This window comes from Gopherus flavomarginatus, chromosome 4 (genome assembly GCF_025201925.1).
Source record: "Gopherus flavomarginatus isolate rGopFla2 chromosome 4, rGopFla2.mat.asm, whole genome shotgun sequence".
Lineage (NCBI taxonomy): Eukaryota > Metazoa > Chordata > Testudines > Testudinidae > Gopherus > Gopherus flavomarginatus.
The window spans coordinates 67,508,188-67,531,176 of NC_066620.1; the positions used below are offsets into that span (position 1 = coordinate 67,508,188).

At 49.4% G+C, this 22,989-nt stretch overlaps 1 protein-coding gene across 2 annotated transcripts; it reads left to right on the plus strand.

Annotated features, from left to right (window-relative positions):
- Nucleotides 1-378: 378 nt before the first annotated feature.
- LOC127049374 (epoxide hydrolase 1-like) lies at nucleotides 379-22,889 on the plus strand. Of its 2 annotated transcripts, XM_050950029.1 has the most exons (9): nucleotides 379-516; nucleotides 3,608-3,818; nucleotides 11,412-11,592; nucleotides 12,283-12,510; nucleotides 14,236-14,365; nucleotides 17,148-17,362; nucleotides 18,105-18,213; nucleotides 18,548-18,673; nucleotides 22,463-22,889. In XM_050950029.1, the coding sequence occupies exons 1-9, from the start codon at nucleotides 488-490 to the stop codon at nucleotides 22,662-22,664; spliced, it is 1,431 nt and encodes a 476-aa protein (XP_050805986.1). In that variant the 5' UTR covers nucleotides 379-487; the 3' UTR covers nucleotides 22,665-22,889. The 2 variants fall into 2 exon arrangements, with proteins under 2 accessions (XP_050805986.1, XP_050805987.1); XM_050950030.1 differs by lacking the exon at nucleotides 12,283-12,510.
- Nucleotides 22,890-22,989: the final 100 nt, after the last annotated feature.

The window sequence follows — 22,989 nt, forward strand, 5'->3', positions numbered from 1 at the left end:
TTAATTGTTCCATTTCAGCTGAACACTGCATAGACATGGAAAATTCTTCCCCCATCAATGAAGTGTCAGCATCTCGGAGGTGAAATACAGCAGCCATTCTGCACAAATGGTATTACAAGGCAGTTTAGGACAGGAAGCAAAGGAGAATCCTTTATCCAAATGTGACTGCACAGGAATGTTAGGGAGGCAAAATATGATTCCGTAGGCTACAATGCAGCTAGAACACCCTGATGCTTAGGACAGGGCCCCACTTTTTTGTCTCATCCAAAACTACAGATGAATTGGAGAGGTGCCCAGGTGACTTGGCCATCTTCAATTCCACACTAAGGCAACAGGTGGCACTAGTACACTATATATAGGTAGTCTGCAACGTCACTGAGAAAGCAGAGAAGGTGGTAGCTGCGGTTGGGGCCCGTGCGTTTCTAAGGCCAGCACTAGAGCTGGGCTGAGCTGAACTGAACTGCAAGTCACAGGCACCTGTACAGACATGTGGTTGCAAATCCTTCGGAGTGTCCGGTGAGTGCAGCAGGTGCAGGAGAGCCCTTTGGGGGCAAGTGCTATGAGGGTTGTGCTGTTAGTCATCTAGCATCATGGCAGAGGGGTAAAGTCCAACAGGGGCGTTGGTCTAAGCTCCAGCACTAATCTAATGCTGGGAACGGAACACTACCTAGTGTAGCCATTCCATTCGGAAGGGTCACCTGGGAGTGGTTGACTGTGCACCCCCTGGACTTAGAAAGCTTTGCTAGTGAACTCTGCTTTGGGGCAGTCAAGGGGCTGCTGATCTGAGCCACTTGATGCGGATTAGCAGGGTTAAAGCTGCTCAGCCCTGAATTGGTGCCATAACCTGCCATGATACTCTGTATTTCAGGCCTCCAGGCAGCTAAACCTCTGGGATTTAAGTGCACGGGGATTCGATTACCTGTTGCATAAACTGCTCAGTGCCCGGAAAGCACCATGAAGGGGACGGCTTAGGCTTTTTGTTCTCAGGAACCCTGCTCCCTCTTGGCAGGCAGAACTGACAGGAGCCTCCTGCTCAGCAACTTCACTGGGGCTGTTTCAGAGAATGTTGCCCCATTTCAGTCGCAGAGTATCCAGTAATTAAGGTTACCCCAGTCTAGGTTTTCCCAGGATCGTCCCTTTTTTGAGGTAGCTGTTTGGGGAAATTTGTCAGGGTGCTCAGGACACACTGCCAGCTGGCCGGTTTTATTGGCTCAGGATCAGCAGGATCTCCCATTTTTTTGCACCTCAGAGGTGGCAACCCTAGCCCAGCAGGTGCTGTTTCTGTTCCAAATCGTGTGAGTGGAGTGGGAGCTGTCTCCCCCTTTTTCACTGCCCTGGCTAGGCACAGGGCAGCCCCTCACGCTCTGTGTCCCCACAAATGTCCTTTTCTGACCCTCCTAATTTCCTCCACAATCCCCCGTGCCAGGTCTAGACACAGTCACTATTCCCACAGCTGGCAGAAGAGCTGGAGCAAGGCTTGGAGAGACCACATAGCTGAGGGATGACTGAATGGCTTTAAATGATACCTCATATTTGCTAATGCCTGCCCTGATTACATGACACTTTCCTAGATAGCCTGAGTTTACAGCACCATATTGCAACATGATATAGGGCCACTGTCATGGTGAGTATGGGCCCTAGAGAGTGACAGCCCTAGGGAAGGAATGGGGGCACCAGACAGAGATGGCCCTTGTCACGCTGTCTGGAGTGGCCAACCTCAGGGCAGACTCACAAAACCAGGTAGAGGCCCCAAACTGGTTGTATGTTCTGTAATTAGATTTCACCAACTGAGTAACCAATGTGAACTCCTAGATCACTATACCAGTCTTATTATGGAGTCATAGAGACTGCCCTTGGGTCTTCCAGTCTATCTTGCCACCCAGGCAAGCTGGACTTAATGATTAATGGCCAGTTACATCAAAAATCACAAAATATTCAGGGTGTTCCCAGTGCCCAATGACCAGCCACTTATCACAGATCTATCTGTACCTTAGATCTCTCACCAAAGACAACACCTGTAGCAAATCCTATAATAAACTAACTAAAGTTTTATTTACTGGGGAAAAGAAATTAGAGTTATTTACAGGTTAAAGCAAGCAAGCATATATACATAGATGGGTTTCAGTCTGTGATTCAAAAGGTGACAGATATAATCTATCAGAATTGAATCTCTTTTTAGGGGTTAACCCAGGCTGACCCTGGGGATCTCTGCTTTTTGTTTCTCCAGCCCTGGTGAGAGTCCAAATAGCAAAGAGATGAAAAATCTTCATGTTAGCTAATTTTATTTCCCTCTTCCAGCATCTAAACCAATGGGACAAGGCCTCCTGCACATACTTGCCCATGGGTGGATGGGGTAGTAACAAAGCTTTTGTCCTACAATAGCTCACTTAATTTTTGATAGTCCTCCTGGATGGGCAGGGTGATCCACTCTACCTGTCTGAGTTCACAAGTTCAGAGCAGGCAGTTTTATAATTATAAAACAAACGTATATTTTATCTTGTAGCATGGAGTACATACATTGCAAGTGAGATTAATGCATGCAACAACTTAAAAGCACGTAATAATCTAAATATTAAATGCCTTCTTAGAAGACTAATACATATTCTGAACAAAACTAACATACAGGTGAACTGATTTGGTTTCCAGCTATGAGTTTGTCAGTTCTTAGTAATGCCTATGACCTTGGCAAGAGCTGCCACTTGGTCTACCAGTGGCACAGTCCTGCAGATCTTTCCTTCTGTGGAGAAACCAAGGCCTCAGGCCCAGTGGTGACCTAGAGGATGCTCAAACCTGTGATGAAACCATGTGGGAGGCCCTGCAGAGTGGAATTGGGGGAGACTGTCTCAATGCTCCTGAGCTGACTGCTCCTTTCAGAGATTGGTGGCAGTTGTCTGCTCTTGTCCAGAGTCCACTCTTGCTGTGCACTGGGAAAACTCCACTCCCTTCCCCCATCACACTCCCATGAATGGCAGAGACACAAATCCAACTCTTTATTGGATGAGCTAACTTGCCTACCTTGAGATATACATGTGTGCTCCCCTCCCCCACTGCAGTGCGAATGTATATCTGAACATTAGGCCTCCCAATGTTCCCCGTGACCAATTCCCCAGTCTGTGCTGATATTTTTTCTGGTGTTAAGAATATGGGATTGCTGGTCACCACAAGGAGAGGGCCTGGGTAGCCTTGTGACCAGTGGCCAAGCAGGTGGTGATCCAGTCTCCTCAAACCATGTTTCATTAGTTGCAGATGTGGTACCTTGATGGCCTGTTGCAGAGCTGGTGGGGGAGCTCTGTGGAAGCCTAGAACCTTCTCTCCAGCTGGTGCAGTTCAGTTCAGCTCTTTTTTAAATTGTTGTTCTGTTTCTAACCTTCCAGGCTCTTAGGCTGACATCTTCAGAGCTGGCCACTCATTCTGGGTGTCCCCAACTTGGCAGGGACACCTAGGGCCTGATCTCCTGAGGTGATGGGAACTCATGGCCCCTGTAGACTTCATAGGAGTTGTGGGTGCTCATCCCCTCCCAAACTCACATGTATGTATATGGGTCTTGGTGCAGTCTCAGTGTCTTGAAGCTTTTGTTCCTGAATGTCAGCATCTTGTGTCTTCCTAGGTCCTTTAAATGTCCCTGGAGGAGTGTAATTCTGGCCCCGGCTGCTCTGGGAGCTGGAGGGCTTCTGGTTTGTTGGCTCCTGTCTAGACGGAAGATCAAGACTCTAGAAATGGGAGATGGATGGTGGGGCTCAGGCGAGAGACCCCCAAGAGAGAAAGAAGATGAGAAAATCCGATCCTTCCAAATTGAAACATCTGACAGGGAAATTCAGGTATCACTGACTGAGAAATAGGGAACTGGGAGAGGTATCAAGGGAGGGGCAGCTGGTGGAGAGTAGAAAGCAGAGAGGTAGATTTATTCAGTCAGATCCATTTAACTGCTTCAAGGTGATGTCCTAGTGACCTTAGCGTTGTACTTGAATACTCCAGCACAGCTGTCTGACACTATGGGACAATATACTGGCTATCCATCCCTTCACACTTGAGTTCTACTCCAAATTAGATCACAAAATAACTGAGTTTTCTGGGCCCCAGTCTAAGGGAAGTTTATCAGAATCTCCACAGAGTCCAGGACAGTTTCTTCTGAGAGGTCTATGCCTGGAACAGCAGAGGCTGCTGGTGGAGACTGAGATGCACTGAATGGTAGAGCTGTCTGTATGGGTTTAGGAATAGCAAGGGGCTGCAGGTCAGGATTGAGGGCATCAGCTGAGCTGTGTGTGAGGAGCCCAGGGCTGGGAATAGCAGGGAGGCTGCAGGTCAGGCTGAGGGGCACTGGCAGAACTATTATGGGAAAGTGCAGACTCTAATTTACTAGTAGTGGGCAGGTCAGGTAACTAGGATTGAGCAATGGAGACTTTCATTTTTAGGTCATCAGTTCCATTCCAGTCCCCGTGAGTAGTGACTGAAAGCTGCTGTCCTTTGATTTGATTGAGGAGCTGCTCATGGTGAGTGGCCAGATCACAAAACCACCCTGCATCTGTTGTCTGGTGTCTCTGCTCAGACTGCAAGAACTGAATAGGCCTTGGAGACTGACCCTCATATTTTCCCCTTTAGAGCACTGTCCCTCCAGGGGAAGGGTGAGGCACATTTGCTGGGGCAGTACAGGGTTCCATGCCAGATCCATATTATGGATAAAAAGGCGCCTTCAGCTCCCAGGGCTTATAATACAGCACCATGGTAAAAAGAGAGGGTAAAACAAGACGGTTACTCACCTTTGTAACTGTTGTTCTTCGAGATGTGTTGCTCACATCCATTCCAGTTAGGTGTGTGCGCCGCGCGTGCACGTTCGTCGGAAACTTTTTACCCTAGCAACTCCAGTGGGCCGGCAGGTCGCCCCCTGGAGTGGCGCCGCCATGGCGCTCGATATATACCCCTGCCGGCCCACCCGCTCCTCAGTTCCTTCTTGCCGGCTACTCCGACAGTGGGGAAGGAGGGAGGGTGTGGAATGGATGTGAGCAACACATCTCGAAGAACAACAGTTACAAAGGTGAGTAACCGTCTTTTCTTCTTCGAGTGATTGCTCACATCCATTCCAGGTAGGTGAATCCCAAGCCATACCTAGGCGGTGGGGTCGGAGTGAGAAGTAGCGGCATGGAGCACTGCAGATCCGAAGGCCGCATCCTCTCTTGACTGCTGGACCAGGGCGTAGTGGGAAGCGAAGGTGTGGACTGATGACCAGGTCGCTGCCCGACAGATTTCCTGGATGGGCACACGGGCGAGGAAAGCCAGCGACGACGCATGCGCCCTGGTAGAATGCACAGTCACACGGCCCGTAGGAACGTGGGCCAGCTCATAGCAGGTCCTGATACAGGACGTTACCCATGAGGATAACCTCTGCGAGGAGATAGGAAGCCCCTTCATGCGGTCCGCTACTGCCACGAAAAGTTGGGGGGATTTGCGGAACGGTTTGGTCCTCTCCACATAGAACGCGAGAGCCCTATGGACATCAAGCGAGTGGAGCTGTTGCTCCCTGCCTGAAGAGTGAGGTTTCGGGAAAAAAACCGGGAGGAATATCTCTTGGTTGATGTGGAAGGTCGAGACCACCTTGGGGAGAAAGGCAGGGTGTGGCCTCAGCTGCACCTTATCTTTGTGGAAGACTGTATACGGGGGGTCTACCACAAGAGCCCAGAGTTCCGACACCCGCCTAGCTGAGGTGATAGCTACTAGAAAAGCAGTCTTCCAAGAGAGATAGAGTAGGGAGCAAGTAGCTAACGGCTCAAAGGGGGGCCCCATGAGCCGAGACAACACCAGGTTAAGATCCCAGGTTGGAGCAGGGAGACGGACGTTAGGGTATAAACGTTCCAGCCCCTTCAGGAATCTAGTCACCGTCGGGTGAGAAAAAACAGAGCGGCCATCCCCACCCGGGTGAAAGGTGGAGATAGCTGCCAGGTGGACCCGCAAAGACGATATCGCCAGGCCCTGTTGTTTGAGGGACCAAACATAGTCTAAGATATTGGCCACCGAAACTTCCATAGGGCGGAGACCTTTCTCCACGCACCAACAGGAGAAACGCTTCCACTTGGCCGAGTATGTCGCTCTAGTGGAAGGCTTCCTGCTGCCCAAAAGTACCTCCCGTACCGGGGTGGAGCAGCGCAGTTCAGAACCGGTCAGCCACGCAGGAACCACGCCGCTAGGTGCAGCGACTGCAGGTCCGGGTGACAGAGAGTCCCGTGTTCCTGGGTAATCAGGTCCGGGTGAAGGGGCAGGGGAACTGGGTCGGCTATGGCCAGGTCCAGCAGCATGGGGTACCAATGTTGCCTGGGCCACGCCGGGGCTACCATGATCACGCGAGCCCTGTCCCTGCGCACCTTCAGAAGGACCCTGTGGACCAGTGGGAACGGGGGAAAGGCGTGGTACAAGTGGGTCGTCCACGGAATAAGGAAGGCATCCGCTATAGACCCGGGCTCCCTGCCCTGAAAGGAGCAGAACGCCTGGCACTTCTTGTTCCCCCCGGACGCGAAGAGGTCCACACGGGGATAACCCCACCTCTGGAAGATTGAGAGGGCAACGTCCGGGCGAAGGGACCACTCGTGTGACAGGAAGGATCTGCTCAGGCGATCCGCCAGCGTGTTCCGTACTCCGGGGAGGAAGAAAGCCGTGAGGTGAATGGATTGGGCTACACAAAAGTCCCAGAGTCGCATCGCCTCGTGACATAGGGGAGAGGATCTGGTGCCGCCCTGCTTGTTGATATAGTACATGGTCGTCGTGTTGTCGGTAAACACCGCAACACAACGACCTCGAAGCTGGTGACAGAATGTTTGACAAGCAAGGCGGACCGCTCTCAACTCCCGCATGTTGATGTGCAGCTTCACCTCTTGCGGGGACCACAGGCCCTGTGTTCTCAGGGTTCCCAGGTGGGCCCCCCAGCCGAGATCTGAGGCATCTGTTGTTAGGGACACCGAAGGCTGAGGTGGGTGGAAAGGGAGCCCCGCACACACTACGGACTGGTCTAGCCACCAGCCGAGAGAATCTAACACCCCCTGGGGGATTGTGATCAGCATCTCTAGCGGTTGCCTTGCCGGCCGGTAACATGCGATGAGCCACAACTGGAGGGGCCTCATGCGAAGCCGAGCGTAACCGGTCACAAATGTGCATGCTGCCATGTGGCCTAACAGGGTTAGACATGTCCGTATTGATGTCAAGGGGGCTGCCCGCAATCGCTGAACGATCGCCGACAACGCCTGGAACCTCGGTAACGGCAGAAGAGCCCTGGCCACGGTGGAGTCCAGGACGGCCCCGATGAACTCCACCCTCTGCGTGGGGAGCAGGGTGGACTTGTCTATGTTGATCATGAGGCCCAAGGTAGCAAACAGGTCGGTGATCCTGCGGACGTGGCTGCAAACCTGTAGTTCCGACGTGCCCCGAATTAACCAATCGTCTAGGTAAGGGAACACGTGGATACGACTGCGCCGAAGATGTGCCACAACGACTGCCATGCATTTTGTAAATACCCTCGGGGCCGTAGAAAGGCCAAATGGGAGGACTGCAAATTGGTAGTGAAGGCGGCCCACCACGAATCGAAGGAAACGTCTGTGGTGTGGCCAAATGGCAATGTGAAAATAAGCGTCCTGCATGTCGAGGGCGGCGTACCAGTCTCCCGGATCCAGGGATGGGATAATGGTCCCCAGGGATACCATGCGGAACTTCAACTTCACTAGATATTTGTTGAGCTCTCGCAGGTCGAGGATAGGCCTGAGGCCTCCCTTGGCCTTGGGGATCAGAAAGTAGCGGGAATAAAACCCCTTGCCTTTCTCGTTTTCCGGAACCGCCTCTATAGCTCCTTTGTTGAGGAGCGTCTGTACCTCCTGTCGAAGGAATTGCTCGTGAGAGGGGTCCCTGAAGAGGGACGAGGAAGGGGGGCAGGAAGGAGGAAATGATATAAACTGCAGGCGGTATCCCGTCTGCACCGTGCGTAAGACCCAGCGGTCCGATGTTATTTGGGTCCACGCCGGGAGGAAAAACGAAAGGCGGTTGGAAAACGGGGGGGAAGGATCCGTGGGGGAAACTGTTACTGCGCCCTCGGGCGCACCTTCAAAACGAAGGCTTGGGCCCAGGCGGGGGCTTAGAGGAGCTTTGATTCTGCCCCCCCTGGTTCCCCGAATGCCTACGCCTTCCATTCCTGCCACGGCGCCTATTGAGGTCCTGCCGTTGGCGGAACTGGGGGTATGGCCTGCGCTGCTGTTGCTGCTGTGGCCGGAAGGGTCTGCGCTGCGTTCCCGGCGTGTGCATCCCGAGGGAGCGCATAATGACCCGATTGTCTTTGAGACTCTTAAGTCTGGGGTCTGTCTTTTCTGAAAACAGGCCCTGGCCTTCGAACGGGAGGTCCTGGATGGTGTATTGGAGCTCCAGTGGAAGGCCAGAGACCTGAAGCCAGGAGATACGGCGCATCGTTACCCCCGAGGCGAGGGTGCGGGCAGCCGAGTCTGCAGCGTCCAAAGAAGCTTGCAACGAGGTTCGTGCAACCTTCTTGCCCTCGTCCAGAATGGCTGCAAATTCTTGGCGGGCCTCCTGTGGCAGCAGCTCTTTGAATTTGTCCGCTGCCACCCACGAGTTAAAAGCGTATCTGCTGAGCAGGGCTTGTTGATTTGAAACCCTGAGCTGAAGGGCCCCAGCTGAGTAGACCTTGCGGCCGAGGAGGTCCATACGTCTGGCCTCCTTGGATTTGGGGGCTGGAGCTTCCTGCCCATGACGCTCCCTCTCGTTCACCGACTGCACCACCAGGGAACACGGTGTCGGGTGGACGTGGAGGTACTCGTAGCCCTTGGAGGGGGCCATGTACTTCCTCTCGACGCCCCTCGCCGTAGGGGGGATGGAGGCCGGTGACTGCCAGATTGTATTGGCGTTGGCCTGGATCGTCCTAATGAAGGGTAGGGCGACCCTGGTGGGAGCATCAGATGAGAGGATGGTGACGACAGGGTCCTCGATCTCAGAGACCTCCTCGGCTTGCAGGCTCAGATTCTGAGCTACTCGCCTAAGGAGGTCTTGGTGCGCCCTGAGATCCAGTGGAGGAGGGCTACTGGAGGAGGTGCCAGCCACCGCTTCATCAGGGGAGGAGGATGAGGAGACCCCCGGCAAGAAAGTGTCCAGTGGGGGGTCCCCCTCAGCCCTCGCCTCTGTCTCAGGAGCAAGAGCAGGGTCTTGCTGCTTGGATCCTTCCTCTCCAGCCGGGGAGGGAGGGGGGCGAGACAACGAAGCCTCTGGCACCCTGTGCTCCGCCGTTGCAGGCCTAGCAGGAAGCTGTTGGGGGCCCTGGGCTTGATGGTATGCCCAGGGGGTCCAGAACCCCCACTGCTGCGGACCCTGGTCCTGTTGCGGAGGATCTTGAAACAATGCCACCTGCCTGTCGGTGCCCAGCGCATACACACTGTCTGCTTGAGAAGACACCGACGGCTGCCTAGAAGGCCATGGCGGGGCCGACCCCGGCTGGTAAGGGTCTGCGCGGGTCGGCACCGAAGATCTTGTCGGTGCCGGGGATCGGTACCGGGAGTCATAGCGGCGCCGGGATCGGGACCGGGTTCTGTCTCGGTGCCGGGATCTGGAACGGTACCGGCCGCTGCTTCGGTGCCGGGATCGGGATCGGGACCGGGACCTGCCACCGACGCGGTGCCGGGAGGTCGACCGGGACCGGGACCTGCCACCAGCTCGGTGCCGGGAGGTCGACCGGCACGGCGAGTGACAGCGAGACTGGCTCCTAGAGTCACGGTGCCGGTATCGACGGCTGGAGTCAGACCGCGACCGTCTGGAGGTCGATCGGTGCCGCGAGTGCGACCGGTACCGCCGAGGGGAGCGGTGCCGGGACTGCGAGCGGCGGCGGGATCTCGAGCGACTGTGGCGTCGGGACCTGGATCGCGAGCGCGAGTCCCGAGACGGTGCCGTCATCATGGGCTTGCCTCTAGATGCGACCCGCACCGGAGGTACCGGGGGTGGCGGCTGAGTAGACTCAGTTAGGGCGATAAGGTCCCGTGCCGAGGCGAAGGTCTCCGGAGTGGATGGGACCAATAGCTCAACCCCAGATCTTATGGGGGAGCTTAGCGGCACCGGACTCGACGGACCCACCGGGCCCGGAGTCGACGGTGCCGGTGGCGCCGCGGCCGATGTCGATGCCGGGCGCTCCATTCGGGTCTGCCTGGCTGGAGTAGCAGACGTTGACGGTCTCGCCTCTGCACCCGGTGCCGGGGAAGGTCGGTGCCGGGGAGTCTTCCCGGTGCCGGTGCGATCCGGTGCCGGCGCCGAGATCACGGCCTGTGAAGCTGCCGGGTCAAGTGCCGCCTCCATGAGGAGAGTCCTGAGTCTTTGGTCTCTCTCCTTCTTTGTCCTGGGCTTAAAAGCCTTGCAGATGCGGCACTTGTCCGACCTGTGCGATTCCCCCAGGCACTTCAGACACGTGTCGTGGGGGTCGCTGGTTGGCATAGGCTTTTTACAGGCCGCACACTGCTTAAAGCCCGGCGAACCAGGCATGAGCCCGGTGCCGGGTGCCGGGAAGGGCTACAGCCCAGACCAGCGAACAACTATATACAATACTATTTACACCTAATTAATTAACTAACTATACTTAACGATCTAACTAACAACTGTAACAATAACGGTAGTTAACAAGGAGAGCTAGGGACAGCTATGCCGCGCTCCACAGTTCCAACGACCAACACGGCGGTAAGAAGGAACTGAGGAGCGGGTGGGCCGGCAGGGGTATATATCGAGCGCCATGGCGGCGCCACTCCAGGGGGCGACCTGCCGGCCCACTGGAGTTGCTAGGGTAAAAAGTTTCCGACGAACGTGCACGCGCGGCGCGCACACCTACCTGGAATGGATGTGAGCAATCACTCGAAGAAGAACCAGGTGTTTCACCGAGCAGGATGCTTTAGGCTCTCTGGGAGAATGCTGATAGACTAGAATCTGGCACTACCACGCAGCAGCCTCCTCTACTCACCTTTCCTCCCAGGAGGTCAAAGCCCTTTACAGTCATTAACAGCCTCCCAGCCCCTAATCTGCATTAGGTCAGTGGGATTACCTCTCTGTACAGATAGGGAAACTGAGACAGAGAAGGGAAATGATTTGACCAAGGTCACATAGCAAGTCAGAGGCAGAGCCCAGGAGTTCCTGGTCCTAACCAATAACATACAAAACATACTTTCACCATGTACCTGATCCAGGAGGCCCTGTGCGGCATTTGGCTGCCTGGACAGTGCCCTTTGGGCCCCACATAATGATATAGAAAGCAGGGCTGCTTCTTTAAGACCCTGGGCAGGCAGAAGACTTTATCCTTGGCTCCCCTGTTAGAACATCTCCTCCAGTGGGTAATGGGCACTGACAGCAGCCCCTGTGAGCCTGGCCTGGGATAGAGCAGTGTGGGAACTCTCCCTCTGCAGGAATTGCACCAGCGCCTGGACCAGGCCCGCTACACACCACCACTTGAGGGAGTTGCCTTCCAGTATGGTTTCAACTCCACCTACCTACAGAAAGTTGTTGCCTATTGGAGGAACCAGTTTGACTGGCAGAAGCAGCTGGAAATTGTGAACCAATATCCACATTTCAAAACAACTATTGAAGGTGAGTCTCAGGTGCCCCGAATGGTCCCTTTGCCTCCTCCAGAGGTCCTGGTGCCTCTTCCTCCACAGAGCACCCACCTATTGCTCCCCTAGTGGCCCTGGTGCTCCTAACAAGTTCCCTCTATTTCCTTTGTCTGGCTGCCCCATTGCCATGTCCCCTCACTCATGAATCACCCCTCCATTTCTTTCCCGTCCCTAGCACTCCATCCTAGGAGCCCCCACAATTCTCTGAGATCCCCCACTTCACTTCCTCTCATCTGCCCTCCTATGCAGGTTTCTCTGGAACCCAAGACTACGCAGCTAGTTCTATGCAGAGCTCAGCATTGCACTGAGATACAGTAAAGCAGGCTGAGGTATCCAAGGCATCCATTGTCTGCTAGGGTCACCACCTCACAGGAATCAGCTTCAGGAGGACAAATTTAGGACTCCTTTCCCAACAGACGTAGTTGCTGGGGTCTGGGCCTCTCTCACTGTGGCGTTATTCCTCATCTACAAAGGAGCAAACATAAACCCAAAGGAGTACAGGGCATCCCCCTCCCAGCTCCAGCTGAGCAGCTTCTTCTTTCTGCTGTGGGTCTCTGTGCAGCTCTTCCGTGAACACTGGCTAGGAATTTGCCTCTCTCCTTTAGGTCTAAGCCAGGAGCTGAGAAGCAACTGAAGCATTAACTTGTTTCTCCTGGGTTTGTGGCAGGGATTGAAGTCCATTTTGTCCATGTGAAGCCCCCTGGCATCCCAAAGGGTCAGGCAGCCAGGCCTTTGTTGATGGTGCATGGCTGGCCTGGCTCCTTCTATGAGTTCTATAAGATCATCCCACTGCTCACTGACCCAGCTGGGCATGGCCTGAATGAGGATGTGGTGTTTGAGGTCATCTGCCCATCCATCCCAGGCTATGGCTTCTCCGAGGCACCTCACCAACAAGGTGAGTGATGGGCAGGAGGGAGTAAATTAGAATGCCAGTGCTTTCTGGAATAGCATCTGGGAGACATTCCTGAAACCATGGGTTAATTTCTGAACGTTGAGAATTGAGTTCTCCACCTGCTCTTTTAATAAAACAAATCTGGTGGTGGATTGATGGCCCTAGAGACTGGTATCCCCAGAACAGGTACAGCAGGGGCAAGGACAGGGCACACTTCTCTCAACCTGCCTCCCCTGACCTCTAGGGATCACACCTAAATATGAGAGGGCAATTCATACTCCAGAAACTGGTCAGTCCTTGGTGTCTCTGATGGGCTGGAAGGGAGGGGGCATTTATGATGACGATTATTGTGTTGTTGATGTGTACAGTGGGAACTGGACTCAGACTTACATCTCAAGTCACACAGTCCACTAAATGCCCTGAAAATGAAAAGCTTTGTGCCCTAGTCTTGTGAGCCAGGTAATTATTGCCCTGGTAAAAGGCTCCATATCTCATTTTCTATACACACACCTCAAGACAGCCAGTCACCCCAACCTTAGGCTGAAATGGAACTGATGCCCTATAGACAATAGGCTCCATAATCCATTTTCCACTTCCCTGAGAACCCCCGCCAGTCCCCCCAGCCTGGAACCAGAAAGGAACCAGAGTCCTAGAGGTGAAAGACTCTGTATCCTATTATGTGACCCCCCTGAGCCAACAAGTCCTCTTCTGTGCCAGCTCTTTCTCATGTATGTAGCACAATAGGTGAACACCATGCTGTACAATAGGGTGATGTATACCTAACAGATCCCTTCCCCAAAGGAATAGGGGTGCAATAGAACATGGGACAATGTGAGGTCGGTGGTCATTAGAACCAGGACACTTCATGGATCGGGGTTGGGGGTTCCAGTGGTGGTTGGAGGAGATAAGGAAGGGTGCTGGGAACCTTAATTGGGAGACTGTTATAGGCCCATAAGGTGTCCTGAGAGAAGATGCAGGATGAGTGCAGAGACTAGGGAGTGGAAGAAGGGGAAATGAGGTGGGTGGGGCTGAAGACGACATAGCTTTAAACGGGAAAAGCAGGGATGTGAACTTGATGCTGGAGACTAAGTGGGAGCCAGTGAAGGGATTTGAGGATGGAGGGTGCAGGTATGGGTAGAAAGATTAATTTGGATGAACTGCTAGGTGGATAAGGCAGAAGTGAAGAGGAAAGGAGAGTCTGTGCCCTGTGTTGTATCTGGGAAAACACCCTGCACCCTTACAGTGCTTCTTAATGATAATCCAAGAGACCTGGCTGTCTAGTGTCTGAGACCCAACCTCTCCATACTAGGGTGAAGGCAGCTTGTATCTGCTTCATTCTGTGCTCCTGGACTGGTGCTTTCAGTGCTTATCTTCCCCATGGGACACTGAAATGGTTGCAATGCACTCATTTCTTGGTCTTTTAACCCCAGTGTGCTAACTGCTTTGTGATAATGGGTCAGCTCCATCTGCCAGAGAAGAGTTCATCTTTTGCAGTGATATTGGGGAAGTCCATGGGGCTGAGGTCACAAAGTTGTAGGGGTGGGTGTGGAGATTTGGAATGTAGAGGTAATTAGAAGCCTTCCAATCCCCAAGTCTCTCTTCACTGTGATCCAGAGGACTAGTACTAGGCAATACCCAACAGAACACTGACCTGTGTCCCCTCTGGTATCAGTGATTCCTCACTGAGGGAGAACAGGTGTTTAATAATAGGTTTCTCCTTATGCACAGGTTTTGACACGCTGGCTGCTGCTCGGATATTTCACAAGCTGATGCAGAGACTGGGTTTCCAGGAGTTCTATGTACAGGGAGGAGATTGGGGCTCTCGGATCACTGTAAACATGGCCCAGATGCTGCCAAAGTGAGTGGCAAAGGGAGTTAGGAAAGGGATAGTTGTCTGTTCTGGTTCCTATGACACTCCCTGCCCTTCCCCTTGTACTCAGGACAGATTGTTGCCAACTCTTGTTGTTTTATCCCCAGCCTTGTGATATTTGGAATCTTCTTCCCCAGCCCCTGAGGTCACGTGGCTACATAAGAATCTCCTCATTCGTTTAAAAAAAAAAAAAGAACATTTCTAGTCCTTGTAGTTGGAGACAACTGAAAAGTATGAACCCTAAATGCTTAAAAATCAAAAGGAAAATGGAAAGAACCCATAATATACTGATTTTTTTTTTTTAAATCTCATGATTTGTAGGGCCTGGCTCTAGATTTTGAAATGTTTGGGTTTGGCAGTATTCAGAACAGTGATGACCAGAATGTGAATGCTGATCACACTCCTCTTTAACACAGAGTTGAGGTGCATGCAGACTACACATCCCAGCAAGCAGGCAGGCAACTCAGTTGGAGCATTACATTCTGTGAGCTGTCACCTCTGCAAGGTGCACCCTTGCATTAAGGATTCAGATGCTTGCCATCTTCTCCAATGGATAGAGATTAACATCAGTCCTCGGACTTCTGCCAAGTTATCTGTACAGCTCTTGTGTGAACAGCCCTAGCCCAGAGAATCTTTTTACCAAAATATAGCTGATGAGCAGTCTCCAGGTGAACAGGAGTCAGGAGGATTCTGAAACTATTTCTCTTGACTTTTCTGCATTGTTGGTAGGAAGTAGTCTGGATTCTAGAGCAAGAAGCAAACTACGATTCCATAAGGGGGTCTAAGCTTTCCTTAGATAGAGTTGGAACATGGTTCTTGACCTAGCATAACACATAATTAGTAGAGAGATCCTAGGATGTAAACTGACCCCAAAACAAGCACCATAACTGGAGTCTGTGAAGCTGATGCAGAATTGGTCCCAGTCCCCTTTGCATTTGTAGAGTTGTTTCATCTTGAGTAAAACACTCTTCTTTCCTCTGATTTGTCCATACTTTTTCCTATGTATGTTGCTGTCACTTGGACTCTCTACATAGAGTTAGTGTCCTTTTAAAAAAAAGAAATAGCAGATATCCACATTTTTTTAAATGGCCATTAATGTTGAGTGTCCCAGTTTTTGGATACCTCAAGTTTGACACCCAAAATTACTGGCCATTTTTTGAAAATGTTTGCCACAGTGAGTGCCCAAGCTGAATGTAAGGCTACAGCTCTGGCTTCATAGCTGATCTACACAGCCATCCTGATACTACAAACCAGGCAACAATGCATAGCTGACTCCTGTTGAGTTTATCCTGAACACTATCCCCAAATCCAGACCATTCTTGGAGATGCCTTGCCGCTGCCTAGCTCTGCTTTTCCATTCTGGTTTTGTGCATTGGATTATCCCGTCTTACGTAAACCCCCACCTCTTTATTCATTACCGTTTTGTAGATCTCAGCCCATTTCTCAAACTTGTTCTGTTGCGTTCAACGTTATCTAAAGTATTTGGGATGGAATGGGTTACCTAGGGAGGTGGTGGAATCTCCTTCCTTAGAGGTTTTTAAGGTCAGGCTTGACAAAGCCCTGGCTGGGATGATTTAGTTGAGGATTGGCCCTGCTTTGAACAAGGGGTTGGAATAGATGACCTCCTGAGGTCTCTTCCAACCCTGATATTCTACAATCACTCCCAGCTTTGAGTCAGCTGTGAATGTGAACTGTACTCTCTCCATTTCATTCTCCAAGGCAGCCTTAAGGCTTAGAATAGGCCCACCTGGTGATCTCTCTTCCAAATCAGAAAGAAGTATTGATGAGATTCAAATCTGGTTGAGAAACCTTTGAGAGGCTAAATGGTAGCATGAGATTTACATTCCTTCCCTGCCTAAAATGCAGGTTTAGAACATCTGGGTGGAGGAGAAACATGAGGCTACTCTTAGAAGAGGAAGTTAAATGTTAGGCTATGTCTACACTACAACTGTGCCACTATAAGGTCTCACGCGTAGCTGCTCTTTGCTAGCAGGGGAGAGTTCTCTTGCTGGCAAAATAAAACCACACCCCTGGCCAACAAAATTTCACTGACAAAAGTGCAATGTAGACATAGCCTTAGACAATGAGTTGTTGTAAAGCATGTGCTCCATGTTAGCTCCCTAGGTGAAAGGAGACCAAATCAAGGGGGAAGGCTCTAAAGGAGTTAGTCATCATGGCCCAGATCCTTAAAAGTATTGAGGCTCACAACTCCCAGTAATTTCAATGGGAGTCTGGCACCTACATACTTTTGAGGATCTGGCCCCATGTAGGAGGAGGATTGTGAGGTGCAGCTAGCACCCAGGGCAGGGAGTCTCTGGGAGCTTTAGAGTCATGTGTGGTTCACCATAGGCTTCTCAGCAAATGCACAATGAAGCCCTCCTTATCTAGGCTTCAAAATGAGGCTCTAAGAACAACCCAAGCCACAGTGATGGCTGTGCTATGTCAAGTCAAATGGAGTCTAAGACTGCTGTAGTTATTCTGTTCTCCCCAACACAAGTGTGCTGGTGCTTGTATCAGCTATGCTATCTCTAGTCTATTTGCTACATGTCTTCACGTAAGGGAATTGTGAATACACGTGCCTGAACAGCTATGTATGGTTAGGAGAAAGACATTCTTCCGGAAGTACCGATGGGATTAGTGCAGTGTTGCTGTCCTAGCACAGCTCTGTATCTCAGAGGGAACCTGGAGGCAAGATCCCTTTTGTTCTCTGTTATTATTGTTAATCCATATTGCTGATTCTTATTCTATTCCTCAATACCATTGGTTCCAGGTCCGTGAAAGGGCTTCATCTGAATTTTGTCTTCATCATCTCGGGAGGTTTGGGGAGGCTGGTGTCTTTACTGCTGGGGGCTTATGTGCCATGGCTGGTGGGCCTCACCCGGGAAGACTCCCGCCGTTTATACCCATACTTGGAGAAGAACGTGTATGAACTTCTGCGAGAGACCGGTTATTTGCACATCCAGGCCACCAAGCCAGACACAGCAGGTAGAGTACAGTCTCCACATGGCTGTGGAGCTTGTATAATAGACGCATGTGGTCCATGAGATACCTGTCACATCTGGACAAAGGCCTCGAATGTTTGAGGAGCAATGTGGACTGAGCAAAGAACTAGGAACCAGGAACTCCAGAGTTCTAGTCAAGTTCTAACAATGATTTATTACACATGGCTTTTGGCAAGTCACCGTATCTCCATCTGACTGTTTCCTTAACTGTAAAATACTTCCCTGCCCCACCAGGTGAACAGATAATATGCTATATAAATGCTGCATTTATTATATTTTGATTCACAGAGCATGGGTAAGAAGAAGATAGTGGGTGCACAGCATTCTCACCCTTCCGCCTTCATAAACACTGACTAAGGGCTTTTAGAACCAGCTGACCTGTTCCATTCACCCCCATTGTTTGGGAATGCTGTTCCCATTTCCTGTCTCCTTTAAAGTGTAGTTCCTTTGGACACTTTCCCATCGTGACATTACTGCCACTACCATGACTGTCCTAGTTCTTGGTTTCTCTCTGCATTAAAAAACTAGGGTGCGGGGGTCTGAGGATGACAATCTGGTCTCTGCCAGTACTAAACTGTCCCAAATGGAATAGCACAAAAGTGGGTAGTAACCAGAGTCTCTGCTTGATTGCTATGGGAGACTTTCTGGAAGTCCAGTTCATTCTTAGTGGAAGTAATACAGTGCCATGTGAACCTGAGAGCTGTTGTGTTGCTTTCCTGAATTAGGCAGTGGACTAAACGACTCCCCTGTGGGACTTGCTGCATACATTCTGGAGAAGTTCTCTACCTGGACTGATAGATCATTCCGGGACATGGACAATGGAGGTCTGGAGAGGTATGGAACAATAGCATGCCAATGAATGGGTGTGAGGGAGAAATGTAACTAAAGGAAGGCTGCTCACAACAGTAGGGATGTGAGACAATCCACCACTGAGATTAAATTTTAAGTAGAGGGCAAGAGAATATATACAAGGCAATTTGCGCAGTTTAGAATTGTAATGGAGTGACTGTAGCACTATTGCACCAACGCTCAGTGCTCTACAGCTTAGCTTAGGGCCAAGTGATGAGTAGAGAACAGATAGGCTGCCCACTCTTCAGGGCATGTACCTGATAATATGCAGAGAGTAGCCCCTGTGACAGTGATGCTTCTCTGGTTTATCCCTCAATAGGAAATTCTCTATGGATGACCTTTTGACCAATGTGATGATTTATTGGGTAACTTCATCCATTGTGCCCTCAATGCGCTTCTACAAGGAGAATTTTTCCAAGAACCCCAGCACTGCTCCCGATACCAGGTAAAGAAGGGGTGGGATGAGATGCAGGCTAGACACCACTGCAGGCATATAGAATAAACCATCTAGGTACTTACATGGCTCCATCATTGTAGCAGTTGAGCTCCTCCCACATATTTCAAAAACAAATCAATCCAGATTCTTGTATTGGTACTATCACTATAACAAACAGGGTGTGTTCTCTTTTTTTTCCCCCAACCTATAGGAGAAATAGCTTGATTATTTTTGGAATGTAGAGGTGAGTGGTGACGTGTAGAATTTCTTGAAGGAACATGAAGTCACAGTGATGAGTTTTGTATGTGATGTGTTCAAAACAGAGCTCTTCTTAGCTCTGTTGGGAGTGAGTTTAGTCTGAGGCTAGCTCCTGTGAGAGTTCTGTCTCCTACAATCATGAGCTGCTCCCTTTTGGTCAACAGTTTCACTGAATTAGTAAGGGAATTAGCATGTAATCACTTTACTACAACTAGGAGGCACAGCTATAAGTAAAAAGGGAACATATGGAAGGAGAATTTAGAAAGGATATTACAAAGGGAGTGGTCCTCTAGGAGAGGTGGTAGTGTGTTAATGTATTAAAGCAAAACATGGATGACTATCTGGAATTTGGTATGCTGAACAGGTATTAGCTTTGGGTTAGTAAAGAGCTGACTGCCACTGATAAGGCTAAACAGGAGCATTTTGCTGAGCATGATTCCTCCCTTCCCACCCCAAGACTGGCTACCATTAATTTCAGGCTCTATAGGGAAACTGAGAAAATTGTCCTTTAGGAAGGAATTGATTCCTTTAGATTTGTATAGGGGGTCTATGTACAACAGCAACAGGGGCTTTAAAATGCAATCAGCTTACTGAGAGGAGATGGATCGATTACATGGGAGGGTGTGGGCTCCTGCCACACAAATTTAAGTGTAGTAAGTGTTAAACCGGTCTAGTCTAGAGCACGCAAAGCTGTTCTAGAAGCTGTCTGTGATTGTTTCTAGTCCAACCCTGCTATTTACCTCTTCAGTGGAAGCATTTCAGAGCCTGAATGGCACACACCATCTCTCCAGCCTAAGTAGTAAGCCAGAAAAAGGGAGGCACTCCCAGGAGGCCACAGTACCTATGGCCATGACTCAATTTGCTGTGCCACTGCAGGCCCTACCAGCAACTACAGCTAGGAGATTTGGAAAATATCAAAAGATATGTTAAATATTTCAAGCATCAGCATCCAAACAGTTATTAAACCTATGTTTAGCCTGGTACTGATCGTCTGGCTATTGAAAAAAGGTATACTATGTATGATGTATGAAACTGTCCAAAGATTTTAACAAAATACAAATAAAAATTTTGGAATTACAGAAAATAAAGGAGCATCACATGGGTAAAGAGATTCTGTGGTAGCTATGTGTTAACTAGCTAAACCAATTCATTAAGGAATGCTGAACAAGGTAAATTGCCTGCTCTAATCAGTGACAAACAATTAGCTAAATGGTATTGTCCTCAGTATACAAGAAATGTCTAAGTTAGACTCAGGACTCACAGTTTGTCAGACCACTCTGTTTTATTAGCACAGCGCTCTGCTAATAACACCCAGATAATGTGAGTGGCCATGCAAGACCCTAACAGTCTTATTTATACAGATAAAAGAGCGGGAATTAGACAAAGGGACAAAGAAAGCAAAACAGTAAAATTCACCTGGGGCACAGCATGCATATCCTACTTCCTTACTAACTCTTATCGATCTAAGGCTAATACTTCACCAATTGCCCTTAAACGGTGCAACTGTTCTATGTTAATGTCTGTATTCCTGACACCTGGATTGCAGCATTCCAACAATTTTGCTTAAAGGTACAGACAGCATTTCTTTAATCCTTTTTATTTTCACAATATAATTCATTCTATTTTCACAGAAATGTAAGGTTCGATTTATACCACTGAATGATAAGACATTGAATAATCAGCTCAATTTGGTTTATGATGTCAAGTTGCCTTAAAGATCTGACAGCATGCATATAGAAAGGCAAATTCACCCTACCAGGGTCACCAGGCCTGTCTGCTCACACTGGGCCAATCGGATTTATGATCTATAGGGGTTTGTTTGTTTGTTTGTTTGTTTTTAAACACATGAAGCAAGTTATTTTAATTTGCCACTAGTCCAATTGCAATTGACCACAAGGCAGACATATAATGGTTAGACAGTTACATTTCTACTACCCTTCAAATTTTCAGCTACAGAGACTCAAAACAGCTTTAACCTACTTGAGAGCTTAGCTTGGATTCAAACAAGATTCTCAGCCAATCATTCCATTTGTCTGTGTGGCTGGGTACAACATGGGGGACTGTTGGACAAAATTGTTAGCCAATAGTATGTATTTCTAAAAAGGATTTATAACTATGTTAAAGTGAAGCAAATACTGTGCAGCGATATGGACCAGAAGTAGCCACACTCAACTTGTTGATGTCCAACTGAATACTGCAGTGTGGTATATCACTGGAACCCTCAAGTTGAGCCCAAACACCTTGGCTGCTGGAGCTGTTGCACATTGCTCCCCCATCCATTCATCATGATGCCACTACCCGTTGGGAATTCCAGTGGACCATGGAAAACTAATGTCTCCCCATCCACCAGGACCTTAACAAACATTCCTCACCACTGCTCGCAGTCATGTAAGCCCTTTTGGACACATGCGTTTAACCTTTGCCAATGCAATTTCAACTCTGATGAAGCTTGGAAGGCTGAATGGAGTTCACAAGAAGTCACAAACACACACCTCATGAAAGACCTGATGCAGAAGATCCCTGGCTTCGATCTCCTGCGAAGTTCGTGGGCAACCCTGAACCGGATCCGCACAAAGCAAGGCAGATGAGGATATTTGCTGCACAAATTGGAAAATTAAAGACTCTTCAGTGTGCAACTGTGGTCACCCAGAACACACCATGGAATATACAATTCAGTGCCCAATTCACAGAGATGAAGCAGCTATCACAGCGACACTCTCTGCTACTCTTGGCTTAACCATCTGAATATAAAATGATAGTTGGTGCTCTAAATCTACATCAGCTGTACAAAGAAGTATTAGTGAGCCATTTTTCCCAGCATACTCTGCACTGAAATATAATAAACTGCAATGTATGAACTCTTGTACCTGGTAGAGGTAGAGATCGTCAAGAACAAGATAACTGTTCTGCTGAGGTTTGTGAGACTAATAGGCAAACTGGTTGAATTGTTGCAAAAAACTGCGTACAAAATTCCAATAACCTTGAACAACCAGTGCAAACTGCATTGGAAAAGAAATATTAGGGTATTTCTGATACAAACAAATTTGGAGAGTTTTCTTTCACAGTAAAATACTAAGGTATACATGCTACTCAGTAGTGAGTATATATTTTTCCAGAACAGATTGCACAGTGGATTGTTTCCTACATCAATGGAGTAGTAATGATTTAACCCCTATCTTTCTGTATTTGTGCTGATTAATCTTGAACTAATATTCTTTGGTGAATAGATCTGATTGAGCTTGATTATTTGACATTTTATTGATAAGAGAACCAATTGCTTTAAATAACATCTTCCTCCACAAAGAACACACACTGATTTACAAAAACAGCAAAGAGTCCTGTGGCACCTTATAGACTAACAGACGTATTGGGTGGGTATTCACCCACAAAAACTCATGTTCCAATACGTCTGTTAGTCTATAAGGTGCCACAGGACACTTTGCTGCTTTTACAGATCCAGACTAACACGGCTACCCCTCTGATACTTGATACTGATTTACAAAGCTCCTAACGGGAAACTTTTTTGGTTTTGGTTTTTAGGATTGGAGTGTACGTACCCACTGGCATTGCTGCTTTCCCCCAGGAGTTGGCACATTGCCCACGCTCCTGGGCAAAGAAGTTGTTGAAGAACATAGTTGTCTACTCCTACATGCCACGTGGGGGGCATTTTGCTGCCTTCGAGGAACCAGAACTCCTGGCACAGGATATCAGGCAGTTGGTCAGAAAGGTGGAGCATCTGTGAGCCATGAGCAAGAGGGGGGCAGTATGCACGGATAAATGGGCACACATTGCTAGACCACTAGCCTGAGGTAATTAATAACCGCATTTCCGATAACACTTTATAAAGCCAAATATCCATTTGCTTGGTAGCTGCAGCCATCAGTCTCAAAAAAAATGCCAGATGGTTAAAAATCAATTTCTAGAGCTTTTAATTTAAAAATAACCATTAAATTCCCACTGAAAGGTAGGTGTATTTTGTCCTATTTCATTCTAGGAGCATTTTTGAGGGCAAACTCCTGCTATATCCTGAGAATGGATGGTTGCTGTTTAATGTGTGACAACATTGC

Bases quoted from the DNA above. Each gene is read 5' to 3' on its own strand.
- LOC127049374 (XM_050950029.1), top strand. From the start codon at position 488: ATGTGGTTGCAAATCCTTCGGAGTGTCCG. The intron at 12,511-14,235 runs GTGAGTGATGGG...CCTTATGCACAG, and splicing joins CGAGGCACCTCACCAACAAG to GTTTTGACACGCTGGCTGCT. The intron at 17,363-18,104 runs GTAGAGTACAGT...TTCCTGAATTAG, and splicing joins CACCAAGCCAGACACAGCAG to GCAGTGGACTAAACGACTCC.